This window comes from Lepus europaeus, chromosome 22 (genome assembly GCF_033115175.1).
Source record: "Lepus europaeus isolate LE1 chromosome 22, mLepTim1.pri, whole genome shotgun sequence".
NCBI lineage: Eukaryota > Metazoa > Chordata > Mammalia > Lagomorpha > Leporidae > Lepus > Lepus europaeus.
In genome coordinates, this window is record NC_084848.1 from 27,516,713 (window position 1) to 27,539,218 (window position 22,506).

The window sequence follows — 22,506 nt, forward strand, 5'->3', positions numbered from 1 at the left end:
TTAAAAAAGTTTTGTTTGTTTATTTGCATATAGATGTACCAAGACTCTGGATGAGATAATCCATAGAATAAGAGAGACACAAAGGGAAAAGATCCAAGAACTGAGTCCTGCAGCATCGCAATATTAAAACTCAGGACACGAGACTGGGAAGAAGTGGGAAGAAAGACGAGAAGAATCAGGGTATGGTGTCCTAGAAGCAAAATGCAGAAGATGTTTCAAAGAGGAAAGAGAAATCATCCATGTCAAAATATGCTGATTGATCAACTAACTTAAGGACCGCGAAGTGACCTCAGAAGATGAGCTAACAAATACATGCAACTCTCTCAAAGATATTATCTAACAAGATAGAAATTTCAGAAATTGCCCACGAAAAATAGTAATGAATGGCTAAAAGATATTATTGATTGCTGCACAGGAAATGAATTATGATAGCAAAGTTCATAGAATAACTGCAATATATGACAATTATATGGTTATATTTTATGTACTGTGTAAGTAGGGCACCATACAAGGAAAACACTGCTGTTTTCTTCATGTAAGGTCATGATGAAAATCTAAACAGTGTTTTTTAAGTTGCATGTTTATTTGTAACCTGAGCTTGTTAAATATAATTTTTTATGCCAAAGATACAAGGGAACAAAATTTATTTTCAAATCTTTAATATAGCATTAATACAAGGATACTTCAAAAAGTTTGTGGAGAATGGACCTAAAAGATAAGTTCATTTTGATGCAAAAACACTTGAAATCCATGCATAATCTTCTTCGTACTAGATTTTCCATGAACTTGGAGTGTCCTCACGTTCACACTACATGCAGCCTTCAGACGTGGTTCTGAATGGCCATGTCTGTAGCCGGCCAGTCCCAGCTGAGACACAATGAACTGCGGTGCCTTAGCAGCACCTGTGAACTGGGAAGGCCGACTTCAGCTCTTCTCAGCAGACAGCCCAGACTGCGGAGCCTATGGCAGAAGGCCCGAGTCAAGCTGGAGTCAGACATTCACACGGGGTGGTTGGCTTCTGTTTGCTTCACAGTCATGGAAGAAATGCGTTCCCCAGCCAGGACTGCCAAAGTGCTATCTGCTACAAACAGGACTAAAATGATGAGTCAAGTACACCAAATGTCTTGAATCTCCCATTCCACGTCTGGCCAACATGGGTAACCGACCAAGATACTTTTCCACTGAGCATTTAGAACTCTTCCTAATACAATTTTCCTTAGCCACTGTCAATTGACCAAAGCTAGAATATGACTTAAAATCTACTGCCAGCCCTACACAGAAGGTCACCATTTTCACTAAAACAATTATGTCTTGTTTTCATAACAAGAAAAGCATGGAATCTGTCATAATAAATATTACCAATGTAGTCCCATTTAAGCAAGCTACTTCAATTACAAACAAAGATGCTAAGGAAAAACAAAACAAAATATCTTCTTAAAAAAAAAAGATTTATTTTACTTATTTGAAAGGCAGAGTTACACAGAGAGAGATCTTCCGTCCACTAATTCACTCCCCACATGGCCACAAAGATGGTAGCTGGGCCAGCCCAAAGCCAGGAGCTTCTGCTGGGTCTCCTGTATGGGTGCAGGGGCCTGAGGATTTGAGCTATCCCTCTGCTGCTTTCCCAGGCACATTAGCAGGAAGCTGAATTGGAAGTGGAGCAGCTGGGACTTGAGCTGGTGCCCAGGCTTAACTGAATATGCCACAATGCTGGCCCCAAATGAAATATCTTAAATAGCTTAATGAGTTAGCAAAAAATTGGAATAGACTGACTCGCCTTACACATAACGTTAACAGTTAACAACTCATCTTCAGCACCGTATAAATGCTGAATGCCAACTCTGAATAAGGTTGGGAGCAGGAGGAACTGGAACAGAACTAAAAAGATGAATAAGCTGCGATGCTTGTCCTCAAGGAGCTCACTAGCTAAGGAACAGAACATGTTCTCAAATAACCATAATACTGCTAATATTTACTTAGCACTTCAAATGTGCCAATCACAATTTTAAATACATACTCTAGAGCTGGTATTGTGGCACAAGGGTAAGCCACTGCTTGTGATACTGGCATCCCATATCAGAACACTTCTGCTCCAGCTTCCTGCTAATGTGCCTGGGAAGGCAGTACAGGATGGTCCAAGTGCTTTGGGCCCCTGCCACCTATGTGGAAGACCCAGAATGAGTTCCCAGTTCCTGGCTTTAGCCTGGCCCAGACTCGGCTGTTGCAGCTATTTGGGGAGTGAACCAGCAGATGGAAGATCTCTCTCTGTTCTCCTGTTCTCTCTGTGGCTCTGCCTTTCAAATAAATAAATAAATCTTTTTTTTAAAAAAAAAATACTTAGATACTTTATACACATTAACTAACTTAATCTTCACAATAACTGTATGAGGTAAATATGGGTACTTACTATTATAATCCAAGGTAGACAGTTATAAATATCCCAAAAGAACAATTACTTAATTACGATGATTATAATTAGTAAGGTCTTTAGAGGGGCAGATGACATCCATATGAGGCATATTTTAAAAATATTTTTATTCATTTATTTTTTATTTGAAAGGCAGAGTTACAGAGAGAGAGGGGGAGAGACAGAGAGAGATCTTCCTTCCACTGTTCACTCTTTAAACGGCCACAATAGCCGGAGTTGGGTCAGGCCAAAGCCACGAGCCAGAAGCTTCATTTGTGGTGCAGAGGCCCAAGGACTTGGACCATCCTCCACTGCTTTCCCAGGTGCACTAGCAGGGAGCTGGATTGGAATTGGAATAGCTAGGACATGAACTGGTGCACATATAGGATATAGGTATTACAATGGTGGCTAAACCTACTATGCCACCATGCCAGCCCCCAGAAGTGGCTTTCTTTTCTTCCTTTTTTTTTTTTTTTTTTTGACAGGCAGAGTGGACAGTGAGAGACAGAGACAGAGAGAAAGGTCTTCCTTTTGCCGTTGGTTCACCCTCCAATGGCCGCCGCGGTAGCGCGCTGCGGCCGGCGCACCGCGCTGATCCGATGGCAGGAGCCAGGTGTTTATCCTGGTCTCCCATGGGGTGCAGGGCCCAAGCACTTGGGCCATCCTCCACTGCACTCCCTGGCCACAGCAGAGAGCTGGCCTGGAAGAGGGGCAACCGGGACAGGATCGGTGCCCTGACCGGGACTAGAACCCGGTGTGCCGGCGCCGCTAGGCGGAGGATTAGCCTATTGAGCCGCGGCGCCGGCCTCTTTTCTTCCTTTTTTTAAAAAAAAAAAGATTTATTTATTTGTTTGAAAGATGGAATTACAGAGGCAGAGAGAGAGAGAGATCTTCCATCCACTGGTTCACTTCCCAAATGGCAGCAATGGCTGGAGCTGGGCCAATCCAAAGCCAAGAGCCTAGAGGTTCTTCTAGGTCTCCTACTTGGGCCATCTTCTACTGCTTTCCCAGGTCATAAAAGAGAGCTGGTTCTTAAGTGGAACAGCCAGTACTCAAACCGGTGCCCATATGGGATGCCGGCACTGCAGGTGGCAGCTTTACCCACTACGCCTCAGTCTCAGCCCCAAACATGGCTTTCTTAATCTTTGTGTCCTGTAGGATTTTCCTGTTAATGGAAGGGGCTATTCTCAACAAAAAGCACTGCATTAGCAAATACAGAGTCATGGACATGAATGGTGTATTTGGGTGTGAACAGGGTGGTACAAGCTTTGAGATGACTTTGGATGCAACATTAAAACACTAGACCTTTACTAGGCAAAGGGAAACCATTAAAAGGTTTGTGATCTAGAAGAATATCAAAACAATATTTTTTTAAAGAAAACTGTGTCAATGATGAATGCCAAGTGAACAACAGAAAGACAGGAGGAAGGGAGATCAATCAGGAGGTTATCACAAAAATCTCAAGGTATTCCATTTTGAACTATGGATCCATTAATACATTATGAAATCAATTTGGTGGGCTGTTATCAGCAGTGAAAAAAGAATAAGTAAAAATAAGTAAAAATTTAAAAATACACTGCAGATCCTATGCTATGAGGGTAAATACTGCTTTATAAACTTTATTCCAGGTTATATGTACATTTGGTATTTGTATTCATATGAATGTATAATGAATGCAAATGTTATTTCCTACTGTGGAAAGTAAGAAAATATTTCTTAGTGGTCAAAACATGATCTAAGGGGAAGATAATGAAGGTGCAAATTAAAGTCATAGGTCCTAGAAATGGAAAAGCAACAAATTATTTGAGTTCCTCCAAAGAACAAAATTCACGGGACTTAGCAATAAACTTGGATGTAGGGTTTGAAAGAAAAAAAAAGAGAGAATATGACAGGCCTAATGGCCCTCAAGTGATACGTAGATCCTAATCCCTGGAACTTGTGAATGTCACCTTTCATGGCAAAACAAAGCACTTCACAGATTGATTAGGTTAAGGAGATTGACACGCAGAGATTATTCTCAATATCTAAATGTGTCCTCAATAAGAGGAAGGCAAAGAGATTTGACACAGATAGGAGAAGGCAGAGATCAGAGTATAGTCACAACCCAAAGAATGCAGCAGGCACCACCAGAAGCCGGAAAAGACCTGAAGGAGATTGTCCCCAAAGGCCTCCAGAGGGAGGCTGGCCCGATTTTGGCCTCCAAAACTGTGGGAGAGTAAATTTCTTTTGTGTTAAGCCGTCAAGTTACAGCATCCATAGGAAACTAACAGGAGACTCAGAGGCCTTGGCAACTGGGGTGTTGGGAATGCCACCAAGGATAAGGAGCACAGGAGAAGCACAACAGAAATCTGAAAAAAATCTACCTTGAGAGATCTCATCTTCTATTCAAGACCTCTCAATTCTCAGGGCCGGTGGTGTCGGGGCCCATGAGTTAAGCCACCGCGATGCTAGCATCCCACGTGAGTGCCTGCCTGTGAAGGCCATGGAAGACGGTCCCTGCCGCCCATGTGACAGATCGGGATGAAGCTCCTGGCTCATGGCCTCTGCCTGGCCCAGCCCCCACCAGTGAAGCCACGTGGGGAGTGAACTAGAGGATGGAAGATCTCCCTTTCTGTCTCTCCTTCTTGCTTTCTACATTTTTGCCTTTCAAATAAATAAATAAATAAATCTTTTAAAAAAATTATTTCAACCCTAACTCTACAAAAGCTTTAAATTGTTCAAGCTTCATCTCTAATTTTATTTGGACAATCAAATTTAAGACACATGGTTTATAAACATTCTGCCATCTGACAATGTGGCTGAAATAGGTGCCAGCTTCTGGAATTACATGACGTTTCTGGAAATTATATTCCAATAACTAGAAAGTCAAAGAACCATCACTTACTTAAGCCATTCAGGTTGGCAATTTTTTCAATGCAGTTCGTAGACAGTGAAAGCTTCCTTAAAAAGAACAAAGAGAAATTTGAATTAATAAGAAAAACTTAAGTGATATATCAGTAATCATTTCTCAACAATATTGCCCATGGAAGATAATGTTTAAGTCATGTTTCTTCTTTATACTCAATCCTTTTTTCTCCCTCAGTCATGGAACTTAGTCCTTCATTTTGGAATTTTCCCCCTTTGATTACAAACATTAATATACTCTCTATGTAGAAAAAGAAAAGAGGGAAATTTAGTGTTATTAATTTTTAAAAAGTAGTTATTTATTTATTTATTTGAAAGGCAGAGTTAGAGAGAGAGAGAGAGAGAGAGAGAGGGAGGGAGGTCTTCCATCTGCTGGTTCGCTCCCCAAATGGCCGCAACGGCCAGAGCTGGGCTGATCTGGAGCCAAGAGCCAGGAGCCAGGAGCTAGGAGCTTCCTCTAGTCTTCCATGTGGATGCAGGGGCCCAAGCATGTGAGCCATCTTCTGCTGCTTTCCCAGGTGCATTAGCAGAGAGTTGGACTAGAAGTGGAGCATCCATGACTGAACCGGCACACACATGGGATGCTGGCACCACAGGCAGCAGATTTATCTGCTATGCCACACTGGTCCCTATTTATTAATAATTTTTAATGCATGTATTCTTTGACTCACTTCTAGAGATACATCATACAGAAATATTAATGCAAATGCCAAAAGATTTATGTATCATAAAATGGAAAAAATATATAAACATTTACCAACTGAAGATGGACAATGTAATACTATGCTACCATACACCAACAATGAGATTAGATCATAGATACTGACTTGGGAAGATGTCCATGATATATCACAAACCATCCAGAAGAACAATACACTTTACATGATATGTTTTTGTAAAAACAACAACAAGAAAAGCAGAACTACATACATGCATTTGTGGAAGTTTTCTTTTTCATGTATTAAATCACTCAGAAATGTATACTGAAAAAAAGTCATATATAACTGCCCCACACATTCCCTCTAGATACTTAATTTGTACAATTTTTTGTAGACCTTTTCTATACATTACTGTATAAAAAATTTTAAAAAGAAACATAATTACACCTCAATCTTCCTTCCTTGATAACAATATTTTGTGGATGGTAGCAGGCAGTTAGCCCAGGTACCCTATCAGCATATCTGGGTTCCATCCCTGACTCCGGCTCCATGCTCAACCCTGCTACTCATTGTGGGTACTTACTTGAGGAATAAATCAGTGGATAGGAGTGCGCTCTCTCTCTCTCTCTCTCTCTCTGTGTGCATAAAAGAATATAAATAAATTTTTAAGTTTCATGATTTCTAGGCCCTGGGCTGGGTTGGCCTGGTTGAGGGCTCACCCAAGGACTGGAACAGTTAGGTAATGGCCCTGGGGCCTGGCAGTGGAGGGCGAAAGTAGAGTTTCCCCACAGAGCTGGAACCACTATACTTGCCCCTTGCTAGGCACTCGCTGTAAATACCCATAAGCAAAATGTATTCCTATTTATTTCTATTTTCAATGCCATAGAAAGAAGGCAGAATACTCCAAAGTAAGAGGGGTGAAATACAAGGAAACAGTACTTTTGGGGATATAGTATATTCTTAGTAAGCACTTAAAAAGTGAAGTAGTAACCAAAGAGAAAATCCAGGAAGCCAAAGAAGTCTACAAAGAACATTTCCAAGATGGCATCTTTATTGAAAAGGGTTGGACTACATTCTTGAGAACTATGACAGGGATCTTCCAATAGAAGTCAAGGCAGTTCCTAAAGGTTCCATCATTCCCAAAGAAAATATTCTCTCAAAGGGGAAAACAGATCCAGAGGGCTACTGGATTAAGACTATTCTCATTAAAACAAAGTTTAATGAGAAAAAAAAAAAAAAGACTATTCTTGTTTAGTCCTGGTATCCAATCACAGTGGCCATGAATTCTATAAAGTAGAGGAAAATATCGGTCAATTACTTGTTATAAATTTATGGTAACTTAGATGGTCTAGAATACAAATTACATGATTTTGGCCACAGAGAAGTCTCTTTCCAAGATACTGCTGGCATAGGGAGCATCTGTTCATTTGGTTAACTACAAAGGAACAGATACAGAGGCAATAATTGCTCTAATTTATTTATTTGAAAGTCAAAGTTACACAGAGAGAGGAGAAGAGAGGCAGAGAGAGAGAGAGAGAGAGAGAGAGAGAGAGAAAGTCTTCCACCCACTGGTTCACTCCCCAGTTGGCAGTACATGGCCTTAACAACATTGCTCATTACTATACAGTTTGCATATTATGTCATGACATGCCCTATAGATTTATTAGCCACACTGCCCTTTGTAGAAAATGTATTTTTTAAAAAATTTATTTGACAGATAGAGTGAGACAGTGAGAGAGAGAGAGAGAGAGAGAGAGAGAAAGGTCTTCCTTCCATTGGTTCACCCCTCAAATGGCCGCTATGGCCAGAGCTACGCCAATCCGAAGCCAGTAGCCAGGTGCTTCTTCCTGGTCTCTGACGCAGGTACAGGCGCCCAAGCACTTGGGCCATACTCCACTGCCTTCCTGGGCCACAGCAGACAGCTGGACTGCAAGAGCAGCAACTGAGACTAGAACCCGGGGCTCATATGGGATGCCGACGCCACAGGCGGAGGATTAACCAAATGAGCCACGGCGCCGGCCCCTGTAGAATATGTATTAATTGTTAAAGAAAACAATGGTTCTTACTGCAATGTCTAGGCACATAGAGTTGTTACATATCTTGGCAGCTTATCATAGCAGTGAAGTGCCAAAGACCTGCTTCTCAATTTTATACACCAGATATCACCTGTAGCTTTAATATGCACCTTAGAAAAAATTTCTGTTTTCACTATAGAATATCTACTTAGATGTAAACTATTGACAAAGTGGAAGTAGTGTATTTTAAAGCAATTATACTTCTAAATTTATTTTTCATGTTCTGCAGTTGGTATGACTTCGATGAATTAATGGAGCATACTTACTTGAAATGTTTATATTCATTTATACTTTTCATTAAATTATTAAATTATATGTTAAATTATAAAAATATTTCAATGGTGGTAAACTATAGATAAAATATAATAAAGACTAATTTTATTGAGTACTTAATGTATGCCCAGAATTCTTCTAAGTACCCAATATCAATTATTTTAATGATCACAACCTTGGGGTCAGTGTTGTAGCATAGCAGGTTAAGCCACAGTCTGCCATGCCAGAACTCCACATGGCTACTGGTTGGTGTCCTGGCTGCTCCAGTTCCCATCCAGCTCACTGCTCATATTCCTGGGCAAGCAGAAGAAGGAGGCCCAAGTCACCCATGTAGGAGATCCAGTTGAAGCTCCTGGCTCCTGGCTTCAGCCTGGCCTACCCCTGGCTATTGTGGGGAGTGAACCAGTGGATGGAAGCGCTCTCTCTCTGTCTGTAACTCTGCCTTTCAATAAATATTTTTCCAAAAATGATCACAGCTTTGCAATAAGTATTATTATCCACATTTTACAAATGAAACTGAAGCACAAAGAAGTTAATCAATTTTCCCAATATTACACAGCATCAAAGTGGAAGGTCAAAATTAAAACCAGGTGAGTTTGACTCTAGAACATTTATGATTTGACTTGGAGGAATACTGATTTTCTTTTTCTGCTTGAAACAGCAAAAGCAAATATTGTGCAGTGTAAAGTACTCATCAAATCTATGTATTTTGAAGACATCCCCATTCTGGAGAATCACCAGTGAAAAATTGAATGCTTTTAAATCTAGGAATATGGTTGGGAAATAGGCCTCAATTCTTGTTTAGGCAGCCTCCTTCAAGAGATTATCAGCAAAAATATGAACAGTTTGATTCTTTTTAAGTGGTTTCCAGAGTTCTCTGGTATGGGGCACGAAACCTTCTGAGATATGTTTGCTTTTCAGATGGCTTTAAGATAAAAAGATATGTGAATACTTTGAAATCATGCTTGAAGCCAATAAAACATTCTGAGCTGGATTTTTATGTGATACACTGCACTCTCATCATAAGGAACAAGTTGCATATAATACATATGTTTGCGTCTCCCTTTAATTCCAAAGACAGAAGTCTAATGCCTGGGTTCACAAATACGGGTTTGAATCAGACAACCTGCCTACTGTAAATACAGATTCCCAGGTTTGATCAGAAGATACTCTGTTTCTAGAAAATTAGGGTGGGGTTTATTTTCTGCATAAATTACAGGTTGTCACAGAATCAAACTTAGACAAACACAGGGTAAAGAACTCAGAGAGAACATTAGTGATTCTATAGTACTCTACAGCCCCAACAAGAGACACTGGAGCCTGAAACATGGTTCCAAGGCATCTTGGTACAATTGCCTCAATCAGCCACAGAATCATGCTAAAAGCTGTGTATTTATACGATAAATTAAAAGGAAGTAATATACAACTGATATTTAAAGTCATGGAAAACAAAATTACAAAATGAGCATAATTCGAATCTAGTTAGAATTTTTTTTAAATGAGAAAGTTCTACACTAAAATGCTAATAATTTATTTTGTGTGTGTTTTTTTATATTTCCTAGGTGTTTCACAACGTATTTTTATAATTAGAAAGTTTTTTTTAGGGCCGGCGCCATGGCTCACTTGGCTTATCCTCTGCCTGCAGCGCCAGCATCCCATATGGGCGCTGGGTTCTAGTCCTGGTTGCTCCTCTTCCACTCCAGCTCTCTGCTGTGGCCTGGGAAGGCAATGGAGGATGGCCCAAGTGCTTGGGCTCTGCACCCGCATGGGAGACCAGGAAGAAGCACCTGGCTCCTGGCTTCAGATCAGTGCAGCGCCGGCCGTAGCGGCCATTTGTGGGGTGAACCAACAGAAGGAAGACCTTTCTCTCTGTCTCTCTGTCTCTGACTCTGTCAAATAAATAAATTTAAAAAAAGAAAATAAAAAAAAGATTTATTTATTTTATTATTTGAAAGGCAGAGTTACAGACAGAGAGGGAGAGAGACAAACAGAAAGATCTTTCATCCAATGGTTCACTTCCCAAATGGCTGCAACAGCCAGGGCTGGGCCAGGTCAAGGCCAGGAGCCAGGAGTTTCATCTGGGTCACCCACGGGGTGTCAGGGACAAGTACTTGAGCCATATTCCACTGCTTTCTTGTGCACATCAGCAGGAGCTGGATTGAAGTGGAGCAGCCAGGACTTGAATGGTTGCTTATACGGGATGCTGGCATCACAGGCATCTTAAGCAGCTGATCCCTGAAAGGTACTTTTTTTTTTTTTTTTTTTTTTTAAGATTTATTTACTAGTTAATTATTTATTTGAGAGGCAGAGTTACAGACAGTGAGAGAGATCTTCCATCCGTTGGTTCACTCCCCAAATGCTTGCAATGGCAGGAGCTAGGCCGATCCAAAGCCAGGAGCCAGGAGCTTCTTCCGGGTCTTCCAGCTGGGTGAAGGGGCTGAGGCACTTGGGCCATCCTCCACTGCCTTCCCAGGCCATAGCAGGGAGCTAGATCTGAAGCAGAAAAGCTGAGACTGGAACCAGTGTCCATATGGGATGAAGGCACCACGTGCAGAAGATTAACCTACTATGCCACGGCGCTGCCCCTAAAGGTACTTTTTCAAGGAGTATCTCTTAAGACATTTAGAAAGTCCAAACAATACTGCCTTTAGTGCATAATCTTACATGAGAAAGTAGATTTAATGACAGAGTAATAGCTTATTATTTAGCTTTTGCTGAAAGACTAATAAATTTCTATTTTCAAATAGATTATAAAAATATTATGAAAAATATATAAAAATATACTGTACTATTCAGTATTACTCTAATAATGATCCTATAAACCAATAATCTTTCATGTTTAGCCTTGCCAAAGAGAGAATTATAGTAAGCAAACAAACAAAAAATGATGGCGGCCGGCGCCGTGGCTCAACAGGCTAATCCTCCGCCGTGCGGCGCCGGCACACCGGGTTCTAGTCCCGGTCGGGGCACCGATCCTGTCCCGGTTGCCCCTCTTCCAGGCCATCTCTCTGCTGTGGCCAGGGAGTGCAGTGGAGGATGGCCCAAGTGTTTGGGCTCTGCACCCCATGGGAGACCAGGAGAAGCACCTGGCTCCTGCCATCGGAACAGCGTGGTGCGCCGGCCGCAGCGCGCTACCGCGGCGGCCATTAGAGGGTGAACCAACGGCAAAGGAAGACCTTTCTCTCTGTCTCTCTCTCTCTCTCACTGTCCACTCTGCCTGTCAAAAATAAAAAAAATAAATGATGGCAGAAAATAACTATTTTTCTTGTTTGTATATTTAAAAAAATGAAGGTGGGGTGAGTGTTTTAGCCTCATAGTTAAGACACTGGTTAAGACATGCGTGTCTCACAATGCAGTACCTGGGTTTAATACCCAGCTCCAACTTCCTGCTAGGGCAGACCCTGGGAGGCAGCAGCAATGGATGAAATAAGTGGATTCCGGCCACCCACATGGGAGACCTGGATTACATTCCCAGGTGCAGCGTTCTGCCTGGTCCAGTCCAACCCTGCACCGTTGCAGGCATTTGGGGAAGTGAACCTGTGGATGGGAGCTCTGCCCGTTTGTCTATCTGGCTTTCTCTTTCCCTCTGCTACGCAAATAAATATATAATTTTTTTTTAAAAGGAAGACAAATCTAGTAACAACACTAGAAAGATGAAAAAAAGAACTTACTCGCAATTAGAAAGGGTGGACAAAGAGGCGTCCATCTTCTCTATGGGGGGAATCTGGGCGTAAAGCTTTATCTCTTTGGCTTCAGATGGCCTCTGACCAGTTTTCTCCTCCTACAGGAAAAATAAATTTGGAAGAAAATGATCCCAAATTGGAAACGTGCAAACAAAATAGGTCAGAATTTCTCGAGGGCTTTTGATGTGTATTCCAAAACAATTACTAGAATTAATAACTGCTTAATAATTCTTTAAAAATTAGAAACAGAAATGTCATATGATCCAGCAATCCCACCACTGAGTATATATCCAAAAGACATTAAATCATTGTATCAGAGAGATATCTGGTCCACCATGTTTACTGTAGCATTGCTTACAACAGTCAAGATATGGAATCAACCAAGGTCTCTATTGTCAGGTAAATGAATAAAGAAAATGTGGTATATACACACAATGGAATATTTTTCAGCCATAAAAAAAGAATGAAATCTTGTCATTTGCAGCAAAATGGATAGAACTAGAGGACAACATGTTGAGTGAAACAAGACATACACAGAAAGACAAATACTGCAACATACTGAGTGAAGTAAGACACAGAAAAAGAAATACTGCATATTATCCCTCATATGTGGGCACTGAAAAACAAAACCTCAATATGAACAAAATGTTGATTTCTAGAGACTGGAGGGGGTAGGAGGGATAAGAGTTTGGATAAAAAATAATAGGGGAGGGGCCGGTGCTGTGGCGTAGTGGGTAAAGCTGCCGCCTGCAGTGCCAGCATCCCATACGGGTGCTGGTTCAAGACCTGGCTGTTCCACTTCAGGTCCAGCTCTCTGCTGTGGCCTCAGAAAGCAGTAGAAGACGGCCCAAGACCTTGGGCCCCTGCACCTACGTGGGAGACCCGGAAGAAGCTCCTGGTTCCTGGCTTCAGATCAGCGCAGCTCTGGCTGTTGCAGCCAACTGGGAAGTGAACCAGCGGATAGAAGACTCTTTTTCTCTGCCTCTCGTCTCTGTGTAACTCTGACTTTCAAATAAATAAATAAATATATCTTTAAGAAAATAATAAAGGGGAACCTTGGTATGGTTCATCACTTGTGCCAAATATATCATATAAATATGAGATGTTACTAAGGGAAGCCACATGTTGGGTATATGGGAACACTTTGTACTACTTCACAATTTTTTGTTTTGTCCGCTTGGAACTATTCTGAAGTAAAAAAATTTAAAAATTATTTTCTATTCACTTATTGGAAACATTTACTTACTGACCCTAATAACTAGGATTCTACATGAATAAGTCAGATAACTGCTAGGTCTTTACCAAATGAAAATAGTGAGAAAAAATTTTTCTTGATAATATTTAAAGCCCTTTAAAAATCTGTCAATTAATAAACAAAAACAAAATACAACAACAAAAATATTTTCCTGGGAAGAATTCCTTGTTCCTAAATATCATTTTCTTAAATACCAGTTTCACATCTGTAAGATGAACTATTTTCATTGTCATCTCATCTTCCCACTTCAGCCTGAGCTTTAATCCTAAAATACCAAGACTTTTGGGAGACATTCTCTTTACAATACAGACGAGGTCAAAGCTATCTGTTCTACTCTAACTCACTAGTAAACCCTACCAGTACAAAGCACATAATTTAAAATTTAATTACTAGAATATGCTACCTAATAATATTTCCTAAGTACCTCATTGCTTAGAGTTCTTTGTCTCTAACAAATCAGGGGGCTCTGGCATCATTCCCTTTGCTTTTCTATGTTTTCTATAATCTACTGAAGTATAAAATGTAAAAAAAGGCTCATTTCAAAAAAATCAAATCATCACACATCAATAATAGAAAATATACAATAACTAAAATAAAGAGATCTAATATATATCCACTTGGTATTTATTTTTATTTTACACTGGTGTTTGTAGTTTAGGGGAGAGGAAACTGACACTTTGTAGATCCTCAATAAATGTTGAGTTAATCAATGAAAGAATGATTATCTTCAAAGAACCTTGAAAAGTCAGAGATCTATGGCCATAAGGTAGTCTAGAAATAGGGTCTAAAACAAAACAAAACAAAAAACCCAAAGCTCTCTTTGTTATTTTAAGTAATTAAAATAAAGTTCTAAGACCCAATTCAAGGAAAATAAAATCTGAGTTTACTCCACACTTTTTTTCTCTAACAAAACAAGTTTTTTATTAAATATTTAGCCAAACATAAATGAGTTTTACAGATGCGAATAAATAACATATTTATAAGCACTAAAAATAATTCAAATATTTCATTATTTTATCTACTTTTGCCTATTTATAAGCAAAAGGAATACTATTCGTTTAAAAAAAAGCCCTCATTATATAGATACATAAATTCATTACCGGCACAGAAATCAAGAAGCCATCTCTGTTCATTATAAATAGAAATGCTGAATTAAAACTGTACAAACTTCAGAGGATGTTATGAGATTCAAAATATTTAGTTAATGTATGTTTTTTACAATATACTTTTCCATTCTAATATTATTTTATGTTTTAGTATATTTGGTTGACATTTTCGTAGTTGTTTATGTATGATTTTTCTTTAGCCATATTTGCAGGATGCGCCTCTGTCCTAACTTCTGAAACTAAAATCATCACCTGTTGAAAGACTGGACAGTCTTTTTTTTTTTTTTTTTTTTTGACAGGCAGAGTGGATAGTGAGAGAGAGACAGAGAGAAAGGTCTTCCTTTTTGCCATTGGTTTACCCTCCAATGGCCGCTGCGGCCGGCGCTTCGTGCCGATCCGAAGCCAGGAGCCAGGCGCCTCTCCCGGTCTCCCATGCGGGTGCAGGGCCCAAGGATTTGGGCCATCCTCCACTGCCTTCCCGGGCCATAGCAGAGAGCTGGCCTGGAAGAGGGACAACCGGGATAGAATCCGGCACCCCAACCGGGACTAGAACCCGGTGTGCCGGCGCCGCAAGGCGGAGGATTAGCCTGTTAAGCCACGGCGCTGGCCTGGACAGTCTTTCACTTGAAAATAACATGTAGATTAATTATAAAGTTGAAAAGATAATGTACTGAAACACAGTAACAGATGTACTGTACTGATCACAGTAACAGATGAATCAGTCTTTCTATATTTAAATTTTCCAGGGGTCAGATTTTTTATAATTGAAATTCCTGCTGAGATATTTGAAGAGCCACCTGCAATTATAAAATATAGTACAGCTCCTTTGTACAGTTTGCTCAGTAATTTTGGAAAATTATAATATTTCTCGTATATTGCTATTGAATCAAGAACAACCTACTGATTTTATTCAGATTTTACCAAATTTACTTGTACTCCTTGGAATGTATGTGAGTGTTTATATGTATGTGATTAAGTTCCAAACAATTTTATCACCTGTGTGGGCTCATGTTTCTACCATGACAGACAAGATGGATGAACAACTTCAATGCCACAAAGATTCTTTATGTTGAATGGTCAGATTTAATTAACTATACAAAAATTTTCCTTGTATGGATTCTAAAAGAAAAACTCAGAAGACTCACCCATCTGGCAAGGGCTTCTTTGATTGTTGTTGCTTTTGCCTTAAAGAAAAAGAAGAAAAATCAAAGTTGTCTTTATTGGTGTGATTTAATGACTCAATTTTCATGCAATAATTATTAGCCTTGGCTTTTACTATTAAAAGGATTAATTTCTTTCTTTGAGATTTTAGAAGCAAAGATGGTGTTTAAAATTTCCTGTAATCAGAATAATTTATTTAAATATCTCTCAGAAAATAAGGAAATCATGTAAGACCCATATACTTCACTCCCACTTGTTTTGCAAAAATTATATACCTTTTTAAAAGATTTATTTATTTATTTATTTATTTGAGAGGTAGAGCTACAGACACATAGAGAGGAAGGTCTTCTATCTATTGGTTCACTACCGAAATGGCTATAATGGCCAAAGCTGGGCTGACCTGAAGCCAGGAGCTTCTTCCAGGACTCCCATGTGGGTTCAGGAGCTCAGGCACTTGGGCCATCTTCCACTGCTTTCCCAGGCCACAAGCAGAGAGCTGGATCAAAAGAGGAGCAGCCGGGACACGAACCGGAGCCCATATAGGATGCCAGCACCGCAGGTGGAGGCTTAGCCTATTCCACCATAGCACTGGCCTCAAATTATATACCTTTCAATACCTGATATTAAAATATATTTTATTTCGGCTGGCGCCGTGGCTTAACAGGCTAATCCTCCGCCTTGTGGTGCTGGCACACTGGGTTCTAGTCCCGGTTGGGGTGCCGGATTCTATCCCTGTTGTCCCTCTTCCAGGCCAGCTCTCTGCTGTGGCCCGGGAGTGCAGTGGAGGATGGCCCAAGTCCTTGGGCCCTGCACCTGCATGGGAGACCAGGAGAAGCACCTGGCTCCTGGCTTCGGATCGGCACGAAGCGCCGGCCGCAGCGGCCATTGGAGGGTGAACCAACGGCAAAAAGGAAGACCTTTCTCTCTGTCTCTCTCTCTCACTATCCATTCTGCCTGTCAAAAAAAAAAAATATATATATATGTATATATATATATTTTATTTTTTTACTTCATTGATTCTAAGGTCCACATCTTTTCTATATTAACATTTTTGAAAACTGAAGTTCAGATTTAGCTTACAATCAATGTACAACTGCTGTGGCTAGGTGGCAGTGATGAGATTTTAGAAAAATATTAACCATTTTATTTCATATCTTCACATTCTTTTCAAAGTTTACAAAGGATGACATAGAATACAAATACATATGCATAAGTATATTTAAAAGAATTCTATCAGTAGGTACAAAATAAAAGGTTCAAGTGGTTAAAAAGTATTTGCTATAGTTTATTTATTTATTTATTTGAAAGTCAGAGTTTCAATTGCCTTTCCAGATCCATTAGCAGGGAGCTGGATTGGAGGTGGAGGAGCCAGGACTCAACTGTCACTCAGATATGGGATGCCAGCATTGCAAGCAGCACCTTAACCAGCTGGGCCACATGCTGTACCCTGGGATGACATCCAGTTCATTGTAATAAAATTATTATGGCTGATATTTCCACTCCCATCAGGCACCTGATGCTCTGACACTTCTAAGATTTCCAAAAACAAGCATGGAAATGGGTGGTACTTAAGCTCCACTCTGATGTGGGGTGCTGGTGTCCCAAGTGGCAGCTTAACCCACTGTACCGCAATGCCAGCTCATTCATTCATTCTCTCTCTCTCTCTCTCTCTCTGTTTTAAATGAGCTCTAGCAATAATTTGTTAAGAAGTTGTCTTCCTTTGGGCATCTTTACAATTTTAAATGTCATATTAAATTGAATTATAAGATATGACATATTCTGCTTTTAAAAAAAATAAGTTTGAATTAAACTATAGCAAGGGGCCGGCGCAGTGGCGCAGCGGGTTAACGCCCTGGCCTGAAACATTGGCATCTCATATGGGCACTGGTTCTAGTCCCGGCTGTTCCACTTCCGGTCCAGCTCTCTGCTGTGGCCTGGGAAAGCAGTGGGAGATGGCTCAAGTCCTCAGGCCCCTGTGCCCACGTGGGAGACCCGGAGGAGGCTTCTGGATCCTGGCTTCAGATCGGCATAATTCTAGCCATTGCAGCCATTTGGGGAGTGAACCATTGGATGGAAGACCTCTCTCTCTCTGCCTCTCCTCTGTGTAACTCTGCCTTTCAAATAATCTTTCTTTTTTTTTTTTTTTTTTGACAGGCAGAGTGGACAGTGAAAGAGAGAGACAGAGAGAAAGGTCTTCCTTTTGCCGTTGGTTCACCCTCCAATGGCCGCCGCGGTAGGCGTGCTGCGGCTGGCGTACCGCGCTCATCCGAAGCCAGGAGCCAGGTGTTTTCCTGGTCTCCCATGTGGGTGCAGGGCCTAAGGACCTGGGCCATCCTCCACTGCACTCCCGGGCCACAGCAGAGAGCTGGCCTAGAAGAGGGGCAACCAGGACAGAATCTGGCGCCCTGACCGGGACTAGAACCCAGGGTGCCGGCGTCACAGGCGGAGGATTAGCCTTTTGAGCTGTGGTGCCGGCCTCAAATAATCTTTTTAAAAAGATTTATTTATTTATTTGAGAGGCAGAGTTACAGAGAAGTCTTCCATCTGCTGGTTCACTCCCCAAATGGCTGCCAATGGCCAGAGCTGGGTTGATATGAAGCCAGGAGCTAGGAGCCAGGACCACGTGGGTGCAGGGGCCCAAGTAATAGGGCCATCTTCCACTGCTCTCCCAAGCCATTAGCAGGGAACAGATCAGAAGTGGATCAGCTGAGATTCGAACTGGTGTCCATATGGGATGCTGGTGCCATAGGTGGAAGCTTAACCTACTACACTACAGTACTGAACCCAAAATAAACAAATCTTAAAAAAAAAAAAAAAAGAGGAACCACAAACAATAACAAAGTTTTACAAATATATACAATTAGGTCTACAAAGTACAGATATATTATACTAATAAATTACTCTTGTGTTAAAAATAAAATAATAAAATAAACTAATAAATGATTAAAAAGAAGGAAACTTATAATTTCAAGTATGTTGTTCATCAGTAAACAAGAGATATAGCGAGCACTTGGCAGAGTGGCTGGGATGCCTGCATTCCATATCAGAGAGCATGGATGTAAGTTTCATCCCTACTTCTAATTCCAGCTTCCTGCTAACGTGCACCCTGGCAGGCAATAGGTGATGGCTCAAGTAGTTAGGGCCCTGCCACCCATATGGAAAACCTGGACTGAGTTCTAAGCTCCTGGCTTTGGTCTGGGGGAGCTCCAGCTATTGTGGGCATTTGGGGAATGAATCAATGCATGGAAGAGCTCTCTCTATGTCTGTCTCTGTGCCTATCAGATAAATAAAAATAAAAAAAATAAAAAACGGGAAAAAATTTAAGAAAACTAAAAGTTGATTCTTAAATCTCTGGGAAGCCTGATTAAGCAAAAGAAGATAAAGATAAATTCAAATAATGAATAAGAGGAAATAACTAGATACCACAGAGACTGTAAAAATAGAATACTAAAGCAAAATATGATAATGCTTTCAAATGTAGACAAGAGATACATTTCTAGAAAAAGGCATAAAAGTGTCACAACTGTTACAAGCAGGCTAGCATTTGGTTTAGTAGTTAGGATGCCACCGGAGTGCCTGGGTTCAATTCTTTTTTTTTTTTTTTAAAGACTGATTTGAAATGTAGAGTGAGAGAGAGAGACAGAGAGAGAGACAGAGAGATATCTTCCATTTAGCAACTCACTCCCCAAATGTCTGAGTCAGGCCAAAGTCAGGAGACAGGAGCTCCACTGGGGTTTCCCACATAGGTGGCAGGGGCCCAAGTACTTGGGCCATCATTCACTGCCTTCTCAGATGCATTAGCAGGGAGCTGGATCAGAAGTAGAGCAGCCTACTCAAACCTGGCACTTTGATACTGGATTCTGGTATCCCTAGTGGTAGCTTAGTCCCTTCTGAGCCATAACACACCCCGACCTGGGTTCAATTCTTGGCTCTCAGGATTCTAGTTTCCTGTTAATGCAGACCCTGAGAGGTGGCAATGATAACTTAAGTGCCTGGGTTCCTGTAACCCATGTGGGAGGCCTGAATTGAGTTCCAGGCTCCTGGCTTCAGTTCCTGGTCTAGGGCCATGTGGGGAGTTGGACCAATGGATAGGAGCTCTGTTTCTGTCTCTCAAATAAATGAATAAAAACTTTAAACTGACGTCCGAAGAATCAGAGGATGGGAATATATCAACATTGTATAAAGGAGGCTTACTCTCATTCTCCTCTCTTAAAAATCCAAGCCTAGATTTTTTGGAAGATTTTATTTATTTATTTATTTGAGAAGTAAAGTTACAGACAGAGATTGACAGAGAGAAAGGTCTTCCATCCACTAGTTCACTCCTTAGATGGCCACAATGGTCAGAGCTGAGCTGATCCAAAGCCAGGAGATCCGAGCTTCCTCCTCATCTCCTGAGCTTCTTCTGGGTCTCCCATGTGGGTGCAGGGGCCCAATCACTTGGGCCATCTTCCACTGCTTTTGGAGGCTATAGCAGAGAGCTGGATTGGAAGAGGAGCAGCCTGGACTTGAACCGGCACCCATATGGGATCCAGGTGCCACAGGCGGAGGCTTAGCCCACTATGAAAGAGTGCCGGCCCGCCTAGATTGTTTTATAAGTGAGTTCTACTAAGCTTTCAAGGAACAAATATTCCTTGTTACACAAATTGTTTCAGAAACCAGAAAAACAGGGAAAGCTGCCAACTTATTTTATGAGGTTAGTATAACCTTGATGCCATAACAGATAAGTAACCCTATTTACTTTTCAACATAGCTGGAAACAATATTAAATTTTTAAAGCCAATGATGTATAATGACCACGATCAAGAATAATTTATCCCGGCCGGCGCCGTGGCTCAATAGGCTAATCCTCCGCCTGCGGCACCGACACACTGGGTTCTAGTCCCGGTCGGGGCGCCGGATTCTGTCCTGGTTGCCTCTCTTCCAGGCCAGCTCTCTGCTGTGGCCCGGGAGTGCAGTGGAGGATGGCCCAGGTCCTTGGGCCCTACACCCGCATGGGATACCAGGAAAATACCTGGCTCCTGGCTTTGGATCAGCGCGGTGCGCCGGCCATGGCAGCCATTGGAGGGTGAACCAACGGTAAAGGTAGACCTTTCTCTCTGTCTCTCTCTCTCTCACTGTCCATTCTGCCTGTCAAAAAAATAAAAATTAAAAATTAAAAAAAAGAATACTTTATCCCAAGAGTGCAAGGAGCTCAACAGAAAAATCTATACATGTAAATCATTAATGGATTAAAGGGGAGAAAATCATATTTACTTCACTAAGTGCAGAAAAAACATTTGACAAAGCTCTAAATATGATACTAAATTTCATTCATTCATTCATTCATTCAAGAGGCAGAGAGAGCCCCTGCTGGCTGTTTCACTCCTCAAATGCACACAATGGTCAGAATTGGACTTGGCTGAAGCCAGGAGCTGGGAAGTCAATCCAGGTCTCCTATGCAAGTGGCAGGAGCCCAACTACTTGAGCCATTATTGCTGCCTCCCAGGGTCAGTGCCAACAAAGTAGCCACGAAGCTGGAGTCATGAACTGGAGCTGAGCATCAAGCCCAGGGACCCGGCTCTTACCTGGCACCCTAACCACTTGGCTAAATGCTTTCTCCTCAGCTAAGAGTTAAAGAGAAATTCCTTACTTGATGAAAGCTATATACCAAAAATCTGTAACAAACACCATACATACTTAATGGAGAGATTAATTTACTTCAGCAAATATTCATTGACTGTCTACCATGTACCAAGCATTCTTCTAAGCATTTAGGAAACATCAGTGAAGAAAACAAAGATCCGGCTGGCGCCGCAGCTCACGAGGCTAATCCTCCGCCATGTGGCGCCGGCACACCAGTTTCTAGTCCCGCTCGGGGCGCCGGATTCTATCCCAGTTGCCCCTCTTCCAGGCCAGCTCTCTGCTGTGGCCCAGGAAAGCAGTGGAGGATGGCCCGGGTGCTTGGGCCCTGCACCCCATTGGAGACCAGGATAAGCACCTGGCTCCTGGCTTCGGATCAGCGCAGTGCGCCGGTCGCAGCGCGCCAGCCGCGGCGGCCATTGGAGGGTGAACCAACGGCAAAGGAAGACCTTTCTCTTTGTCTCTCTCTCACTATCCACTCTGCCTGTCAAAAAAAAAAAAAAAAAAAAAAAAAAAAAAAGATCCCTGACTCCATGGAACTTTTTTTTTTCAAAGATGTATTTATTTATTTGAAAGGCAGAGTTACAGAGAGGCAGAGAGAGAGAGAGAAAGAGAGAAAAAGTCTTCTATCCTCTGGTTTACTTCCAAATGACCACAATGGATGGAGCTATGCCGATCCGAAGCCAGGAGCCAAAGCTTCTTCCAGGTCTCCCACATGGGTGCAGGGACCCAAGGACTTGGGCCATCTTCTACTGCTTTCCCAGGCCATAGCAGGAGCTGGACTGGAAGAGGAGCAGCCGGGACTAGAAGTGGCACCCATAAGGGATGCCAGCACTGCAGACAGCAGCTTTACCCACTACACCACAGCACCAGTCCTGATTCCATAGAACTTACATCTATTTACTGGGTGGAGTGTATCGTGAAAATATATGTGTGTATATATTTATATAATATACATATATATTATATATGTTTATATGTTTTCATATATATGTGTATATATGTTTTCCTTTTCCTTAGTAACTGTTACCTTCTAATTGCCAATAAAATTTACTCATTATATATATTTATATTTATTGGCTATTAGAAGGTAACAGTTACTAAGGAAAAGGAAAACACTGAGACCAGTAGGGGTATCCAGATGTGTGTAGAGGATGTTCATCTCAAAGAAGCTGGGAAGGTAGCATGAAAAGTATTTCCTTAAGGTCCCAAACACATCAAAGGTGCCACTATCACTAACATGGTACAAGAACTCTTTATCAGTGTTATAATAAAAAGAAATACAAAGCGAAATGACTAAGGGAGGAAGTAAAGCTGTTATTGTATACAGATGATCATTTATATAGAAAACCCAACTGAATAAA

At 41.3% G+C, this 22,506-nt stretch overlaps 1 protein-coding gene across 1 annotated transcript in view; it reads right to left on the bottom strand.

The window, feature by feature from the left end:
- The window catches only part of DNAL1 (dynein axonemal light chain 1), a 44,141-nt gene that overhangs the window by 17,998 nt on the left and 3,637 nt on the right, over window positions 1-22,506 (bottom strand). Inside the window, exons 2-4 of the mRNA XM_062181539.1 lie at window positions 15,508-15,546; window positions 11,990-12,099; window positions 5,292-5,347 (exon numbers count right to left, since the gene is read on the bottom strand). Coding sequence (XP_062037523.1) covers window positions 5,292-5,347; window positions 11,990-12,099; window positions 15,508-15,546 — 205 coding nt within the window. The remainder of the gene's footprint in view (window positions 1-5,291; window positions 5,348-11,989; window positions 12,100-15,507; window positions 15,547-22,506) is intronic.